This window comes from Montipora foliosa, chromosome 1, assembly GCF_036669935.1.
Source record: "Montipora foliosa isolate CH-2021 chromosome 1, ASM3666993v2, whole genome shotgun sequence".
NCBI lineage: Eukaryota > Metazoa > Cnidaria > Anthozoa > Scleractinia > Acroporidae > Montipora > Montipora foliosa.
In genome coordinates, this window is record NC_090869.1 from 53,564,636 (window position 1) to 53,573,452 (window position 8,817).

At 37.8% G+C, this 8,817-nt stretch overlaps 1 protein-coding gene across 2 annotated transcripts in view; it reads right to left on the minus strand.

Annotated features, from left to right (window-relative positions):
* Positions 1-1,983: 1,983 nt before the first annotated feature.
* Positions 1,984-8,817, minus strand: part of LOC138001202 (proliferating cell nuclear antigen-like) — a 7,928-nt gene continuing 1,094 nt past the window's right edge. For both annotated transcript variants that reach the window (XM_068847865.1, XM_068847858.1), the window contains exons 2-7: positions 6,699-7,072; positions 5,858-5,925; positions 4,005-4,199; positions 3,755-3,823; positions 2,811-2,902; positions 1,984-2,245 (exon numbers count right to left, since the gene is read on the minus strand). In XM_068847865.1, coding sequence (XP_068703966.1) covers positions 2,191-2,245; positions 2,811-2,902; positions 3,755-3,823; positions 4,005-4,199; positions 5,858-5,925; positions 6,699-7,017 — 798 coding nt within the window. In that variant the 5' untranslated portion in view covers positions 7,018-7,072 and the 3' untranslated portion in view covers positions 1,984-2,190. The remainder of the gene's footprint in view (positions 2,246-2,810; positions 2,903-3,754; positions 3,824-4,004; positions 4,200-5,857; positions 5,926-6,698; positions 7,073-8,817) is intronic.

Genomic DNA, 8,817 nt, shown 5'->3' on the forward strand with positions numbered 1-8,817 from the left:
AAGTGTTGTAACGTACGATCAGGCATTCTTTTCTTTACAGAGGGTGCGACTATTTAGCTACCTTTTTCACGCCTGCTGTAAAGAAAAGAGGGCCTCACCGCAGATTAGACGTGTTGCGCAAAATGTTACTTTTCCATTGTCTTTCATTCAAAACCAGGTTTCTCTTTTCCCTGCAGGGTTTGACTACACGCGATGTAAGATGCATGCGTTCTTTTTTAGTTTTGAATTCTTCAAACGAATTATTTGAGGCTAACTTACCAGAAGCGTATATATATTTGCAGTACAACATTTTAAATGTAAAAAACAGCAACATAATGACAAGTCGAATCAAAAGGCGTTTTGTTAAATTTGTCATGCAAGTTTATCTGTAATTTAATTGCTAAAATGCTGAGCCAAAATTCACGAAAGGTAAATAATACTACACGACTCATTATGTCGCAATTTCGCCATAACCTAATCTTTTCCAATAGAGCTTGCGAGTTTATATTCCAATCACGTTTTAAATATTTTGTGCAAGCGAATAAAAACTGTTCGCGAAGAGAATAATTTTTGGCTACGCCAACAAAGCCAGACTCCGTGGTGCCAAACGTGTCTGTTTGTTATTTCAGGAAGGTAATGTAATTTTTTGCTTATCCCATAAACCGGTAATTTTTACTACAGACAGCGCATGACATATTGATTTCTGTTATGGTTTTACTGAGCTCATTCTTTTGAATTTCTGGTAAATATTCAACTACCATGGAGATTCTTTTACAAATATTCAACGTTTAAAACCAATTTCCGGTAAACTGAAGTTGTGTCCTTTTTTGCAGAGAAACGAAATAAGAAACGCTTATCTTATTGTGCATCGATTTGGAAGGGTGTCGGGCAATGTTCAAAGATTTTTAATATCTACGATTTTTCTCTTCTGTTATTTTCGCTTCTTTCGTTTTCCCGAAACCACGATATAAAACAGAAACGTTAACAAAAAAATGGACCCAATCTCAAGTTGGCGATTCCAAAAGACTTCCAACAATGCTTACAGTAAAACCTTTGCAGGCGGCGTGACATGGTGATGGCATGATGTTTAGGGTAACAGATTGATGTTTACTCAAGAAGTTCACTTTGTTTCACGGCGTGAAATATTTCTCAGACATCATGACCTCTTTTCATGGCGTGAAATATTCTCACGGTGACTGTGACCTTTTTCACGCCGTGAAATATTCACGCCGGGCGTGAAATATTTCACGCCGTGAAAGGGAAATTTCACTCACATTCCAATAATTTTTTTCAATTTCACGGCCAGGACCGTGAAAATAGCCATAGCGTGAAATTTGGATAAGCCCCCTTTTTGCGTGAAGGGTCACATTTCAACCTTCCATGAGAGTTACCAAAATTAACATTTAAAAAAAATTCCATGCAGGGGAATGTACAACAAACATGTCTTTTCTCATTTCAAGGGTTTCTGAGGAGCTAATATGATTCAAGGGGCTCAGTAAACAGAATTTCCTTTTGTTAACCCATTGACTCCCAGGGGTTCCCCATTGACTGGCCGGTTTAGATGTCAAAGGGTTAAGAAAACGTAAAAAAACCCAATAGTTCTCAGTGTTGCTTGGGTCTGAAGAATAAATGGGCAAACAGTTAAATGAATAATGCGTAATCTTTTAATTTTAATATCCTTGTCTTTGTCACGTGACCAATGGCACATCAGTCCTCTCTACTATTAATTTATGGCTTTTCACACGGCATGTGCATAAGAGTTCTTGAGATGCCATAGCACCTCCTTTCAAATGCCACTTACTGCATGATAACAAAACAAGGAAAGGGAAAACCCAAAATGAGGTTTGCAATCCCAATAAAATAAAAGTGGTGAGGAAGAAACTTTAACAACCTCTACATCCCTTCAAAAACCCCTGTAATGAACCCAATGACTCCTAGGTTTTACCCCATCTAATGCCAGACAATTTCACTGGTAAATGGGTTAACAAACTCTACATCCACTCAGACTATTTAAAGTGTAACATTTTTATTCTTTTCATAACTAGTCAGTGGTCAAACGTAAGTACACATTAAACATTTCTTTAAAGGTCTGAAAAAATGTCCATTTAATTGCCACAGCTGTTATCTTCTCTGTGGTTTATATACATCTTCACAGTAATAAAAGAGTAGTTTTAGAAGAACTATGATACACAGTGAAAAAAAGGTTACTATCTAGTCTTCAGTGGTCATTGGATCCTCTTCGTCGATCTTTGGAGCAAGGTAATATCTAAAAAGAGAAAAATCATCCTCACATCATTCATTCACTAGCTTTTGTTATATACCACGATTCTAATTCTTGTTCTCTTCTCCTTTTTCATGAGTGAGAAGACTTTCACTCAACAAAACGAGCACTGTGCTTGGTTGATTCTCGGTCACATACTCCTGATCAAATTTGGTATCCAGACTAGGATAAAATAGACCCATATCACTCAAATATTATGTGCAAACAAAAGATTTTGCACGTCTAACCTATCATTGAATGATCAGTGTGAGGCTGGACATGCAAAGACAGAGCCTTTTTTCTCCACTGACTCCAAAATGGTCACCAAGCAAGGCTGTTGCCTAACAGGAGCCCGGTAGCCTGGGGCTCCCAAAGAATAGCTCTGGGCGCCTTAATTTTTCACAGCAACACCTTTCACTTCATATGTTGGGCTCCTAAGTTCTCAGCGTTTATCTCTGAGGGAACCCTTTAAAATTTTCTTAGGCAGCAGCCTTGCCAAGTGATATAGGTGAATTCTGCAGTTGTGCTTTTACAGGAAGGGAAGTAACATGCAAGTGTACATTTGTCTTACTTGAGGTTGCCAAGTTCACCGATGCGATAATCAAGAACCAGTGGAACATCCTCCTTTAAAGACATTGTAACTTTGCCGGAAAGTGGAGTTGCCTGAAATTAAAACGAAAATCATGAATTTCACAGAGACGGTTAACTTTTACAACAAAGGTAAACTTCACCAGGGTTCATGCTCGATTTTGTCTGTAAAATTCCAGGAGTATTCAAGGAGTTTTCAAGAACAAGAAATCGAGTTTTCAAGGAGTCTTTATAAGATTTCTATGCCATACATAGTGTTTCAGTGTTTACTTTGCTGAAAAAGCCTCCCTTGATATTCCTTACCACATCCTGCAAGTTGAGAGCATGCATGGACATTTTAATTTTAGGTTTTAATGTTTCCTTAATAGTCAATTTTGAGCTCAGTTTTTGAAATGTCTCTTTTAACTTAGCATGATGCAATCTCAACAATTTTCACCCAAGCAAAAATTCAAGGAGTTTTCAAGCAGTTTTCCGTAAAATCCTTTTTTTCAAGGGCTTTCAAGTGCCCTTGAAGTCTAAAATTAAATTCCAGGGCTTTTCAAGGACTTCAAGGGGCTGCACGAAGCCTGTTAACTTATAGTTACACTTCCAATAATTATTTATTACGGTAATTATTTTTTAGGATTAACCCATTAACCCCACAAATGACCCTGGGATGCCCACAGTTGACAAGTAAAATCATCTGGCATTAGACAGACTAAAATCTGTTGAGTCTCACTCCAAGGCATCAGTGGGTTAACATGCCACTTTGCTCTTAGCAATGAATTATCATCGCCCATCTTCCAAGTTGTACCAAATCAGTATATATTCCCTCATCTCCTTCATGGAATTTTGGCTGACGTAATCAGCATACTTTATATAGAATTGTGACAAAAAATTCCCAAAATTAACGATGAACTCAAACAAATACATGGTAACACTTCTTACCTTAGTAAAAAAGTTCAGATATCTTAGAGCAAAAGTGAGCTCTACTGGTTCATTCAATTCAATGGAAACCTGTGAAGAATGTTAACAAAATAAAATAAAGACAACAACAGTAAAAATTACTTTATTGTCAAGTTAAAAAAGTTAATTACAACTATGAAAACAACAATTAGGTGAGAGCTCTCAGAGACTGCACCCATCCCGGCTTTCCTATAAAATTTTAATGTCTTACATGTACAATGTAGCATCTAACCTGATCGTCTTCCTTGTCGACACTTGCACTTTGTTTGAGAAGAATGTTTCCATCTCCTAAATCTCCATGAGCTGAAAACTTCACTCCTTCTTTTGTACAGTTTATTTTAACAGAGTCACCAATCTGAGTCAAGTCGCGGCATATTCTTTGGAATTCAGACGATGGCATATGTATGACAGCATCATATTCTTGTTCCTAATAAGGACAAAAATATATTAAGGCAAATCTCTTAAGTGCGAGACAAACAGGTCATAAAAATACAAATAGCAAAGTGGGGACAGAGAGGAAAGTAAGAAACAGAGAATTTGTTCCTCGTAAAATAATAATGGAATAAAGCTGGTGATACACGGTTCAACGTATGTTGATCAACAAATGTTGCAGTGCAGCTGTTGTTCAACAAATGTTGAACAGTGTGTCCACAGGTAACCCAGGCTCACTGTGTGCGTCAGGCGTCCCGAGTTCAGTGCCATTTTGAATTGGACACTTCGCGAGGACAACGCTTTCGGGTCGCCATTTTAGCAGGACAACTTACAAGTTCTACGGAGCCTGGTGGCTTCGCGTTGCTACCTGGAGATGCTTCAGTGGATTCATGGTTCAGAGAAATTCCTGTTCCACGAACCTGGAGTGTTTATTTAGTGACTGGATTCGATTTTCACTAAAAAAATTGTGCTTGTTTTGGGTCGATCGGAGTCCTTAAGCTGGCTTCTGTCTCCTACCTTGTCACTATACTATGAAGGAAGGTGAACGGGGACCATTTTTCCCGAAACTTCGTGTACGTATTAAAGACAACAAAAGCTCACCACGTGGTAAGTTTTATCGATTTTTATTTCCATTTTCTAGCAAATGTTCAGACCTAAACTTCTCCTCATATGTTCTCTATATTTTAATACCTACGTGACGCACACAGTGAGCCTGGGTTACCTGTGGTGTGTCATGCCATGTTGAGTGTTCAAATATGTCATTCAACATGTTGAACGTTGTTGAATGAAAATAGAGATCAGCTCTATTCAGTTCAACACGTCTGTGCAACATTGTTCAACATTTTGTTGAGCAACAAATGTTGCAAGATGTTGAACCATGTGTCATTGGCTTTAGACAGATAAAAAAACTGCGTAAGTACTTAGACATATTCTATTAATTAGTCCTCCATTTGAAAGTTTTGACCAAAGCCAGCCATTAAAGGGCACTAAAATTATGAAGTTAACAGTATTATACTGTCTGCAAAAAAGGGATCCAGGGGCTCATTTCTCGAAAGTCCTGAAACTTTACGGGCCATTTTTGGGTGTCACAATTCTCTTTGTGTCTCAAGAACGGAGAGGATTTAAGTCATCAAACTTCAGTCATTTTGCTTTTTATTACCTTGAAAACTTGTTATAAGCTTGGCTTCCAAAACATGTGGTAGGTAGTTTCACAAATGGCTTTTCAAGGCCAAAAAAAGTTTTCGAGAATTTCAAGAAACAGGCCATATGAGAGATTGATAAGCCATAAAAACTGTTTCCTTCTTTTTTTTAATCACAAGCTAGACCTCATTTTGGACAATTGCTGTAAAAGTTTGATGGAACTTCAATTGAAACTAAGAAAGTGTTGTGTGGATTATCGATCAATTGAGCGAATGATACTCCCACTTAACATGACAAATTGTGAGGTTCTTCCATTTATTTTATCTGCTGACCCAAACTCTAAATTTATTTCATTACTACTTTTACGGGAAGCGTAAGCCCAACAGATTGACCTAGTTTCAAAGGATGTGGCTTTGTGGCCCTGTCAACCAAGTGTTGCACAAATATCAATGGTAATGCTTTCAAAGCCTTGATCTTTCTATGAAGGCTCCCCATAATTAATCTATAACTTACTGGGATTCCAAGATGCTCACTGTCAATATCCAGAAGTTTCATGTTGTAATCACATACCCTTTCCTGATCTGAAACAAGAACACAAAAAACACTTCACTTAATCAAATCTTTGGCATTGATCTCTCAAATTTTACCAGCCCCACTCGCAAGGTTCACATGATACTACACAATGTCATTCCAAAATAAGTTTCCCTTCAGAATACAGTTTATAGATGACTAATCAACAAAGACAGGCTTCTCACGATTTTTAGTACCGGATCAAAGACAGGGATAGCCAAGGTTTTACAAGTAATGTTGAGCCATGTACATGCACCATTAGCCCCAGAATACACAGTTTGTGCTTTCATCTTGCAATGGAGTATTTCAATATTTAGATTACACCAGAAGGAAATCATTGTCAAACCTAATTCAATTTGGGTTGGAAACTGGAAGGAACTTGAATAGTACAAGATCCCAATTTCATGTCAGTATCACACAAATTGAGAAGGAATGAGCTTCTCCTGAAATTAAAGTACGGTAATTCTGGTATTAAATGACATGTCTCTTATGGAGATTCGATGTTTGGGGACCGAACCAAGCGTAAAACACATAATATATTTGGACAGATAACAGGCATGTTAGGATTTGATTTATGAGAAACTATAATTATCTGGTCATCTACTGTGGAGCTTGAAGAATGCCCAAGTTAACCACTAAAACTTATCTTTTCACCATAAAATTAACGGATACTGGGATTACGTTTCAGGAACTAAATCTGGCTGGCCATGTCTAATGCAGAGCTGTGACAGAGTGTTGGTCAAAGCTCATGGAAAATATAGTTTAACGGTAATATATTACTTACTAGGGCTTTCAAAAATAAAGGAAACTGTGTCAGTGGATTCCTCTGCTCTGACAGTAATGCTGTCGTCATTACTCGCACATTTTAGAATTTTCGACAATGAAGCAGTCTCCATGCCAAGGATTATGTTCCTGTCGCATCTGAATGGATCAAACCCTTCACTGCTTAATGAGATTGACACCAAGCTAACGTGACTGCTGTCCATAGCCTGAACAGAAATACCAGTACTAGAACATTCCCAGTTTGCACTGGGAACTAAGTCTTTGATGGCGTCAAGGATCTTTTTGAGGAGACTTCCCTGTGTAAGCTTTGCTTCGAACATTTTGAGCCAGAAAAGAAAACCTGATGAAACTGTTCTTGATAGCCTAAGGATTTGCCTAAAAACAGGGAATTATAAATATAATTAGCAAATGGTAGAAAGAATATACAGGCCAGAGGGTCAGTTTGGACAGGAACTTTATATCAGGTACATTATCAGTGAAACCGGAACCACGATTTTTGTTCAATTATTTTTTCTGTTAATGTTTTAAATCTAGAACTGGTTTTTGTGATTCGCAATCAAGTAAATCTTTATTCCTGAAGGGTCGTTCCGTATTGCTAACCATTAGCCAAAAAACCCAAAAGCCACTCTTTAAGGAGGCTCGAAATAGTTTCTCCCTTTTTCAAACAAATAAACATATTCTGTCCTTAGATACAGTTAGGGCAATCATATCAAGACGAAATTTGGCCAGGGTATTAAGTACCTATCGTAGATTTCTCACATTATGTTTTCCTCCAAAATAATGTTACCATGGCAACGATATTAGGCATTTCTTTGGGCCTTAAAATCAACATATGTTGTCCTTTTTGAAGAAACGGGACGGTGAAATTTTCCCATTCAGCGTTACCAGATACTGTTAGAAATACTCTCTAAAATATTTAAAATTCAACAAAATCTGTAGGTCAGTTTTTCAGAAAAATAAGGTTTTTTGAATTGTGTCTCTAATTTTTTTTTCACCTACAGAATTTTTTTAAATTTGAAAGACAAACGGTTTAAATTAATCTAAGCTAACATGCAAAAAATAAAAAAAATTCACCGTCCAGAAGTAGAGATATAAACGAGTAAAGTTGCAAAATCAGGAAAAATTAGGGGGTTACAAGATCAGCATTTACGCATGCGTCACCCGCTCATTCGAGTCCGCGCGCGAGTGGAGCTACAGGTCAACACAAACGGATTCAAGTGGCTATTAAACCGTTTAAGTAGAATTTTCGTAGTTTTCGTGAATAGGAGATGTCTATTTATATTCCATGTATAGAGGAATTGGAGAAAGGTAAGCGAAATTAGCGGTATTTGTTTATTTCTGGTGACCCATTTGAATCATGAGCTGACGCAAGCAGCTTACGAATTGCGTGTGTGGCTTACGCGCGCGCGCTCAGCTGAAAACCCTTTCGAGCCTCCTTAAGGTGAAGGTGTAGAGGATTATCCCTCCACGCGAGATCGTAAAAATAATGGATTTATCTTATCGAGTGCAAACAATATCCATCTTGGGAGCAGTCAGACAGAATCAACTACATATTAAAAGGTGGTGGCTTCTCTCTGGAACACTGAGGTGATGAAATCAACACAACACCAACTAGATTCTCTTTGATTAAGGCTTCTTCATAATATTCAAGCTTGAAAGCTCATAGCAGTCACTGGTCCTTTGGATGATCAAACTTGTTCACACCGAGTTCCCACCATTCGTAAATGAAGCAAGGTTGACAATGTACTTTTCTAGGACAACCGATCGACCTCTTTCATTACACGGCATCACCAACCAGCGCTTTTAAAATGACAAGATAATGATATTGTTCACCGAAACGCAAAATACAAGCCACCACATGAGATCGCGTTCTAGATGCTTTGAACTTGGTTAAAATGGCGGGAAAGGCGACAATGGTTCCCGCGAAGAAATTCTTTAAGGCGCAGAAATGGATCAAAAATGGGGAAAATACAGATATTTGAGATCGTGGTAACTAAATGAAAAATCCCTCAACGATTTGGAGCAAAAAAACCAACTTGATTGCTATCTGTGTAAAAGTAACACATGACGCACTCGTACAGCCTTTAACATCTTCACTTTGTGTCGACAATTTTCCACAG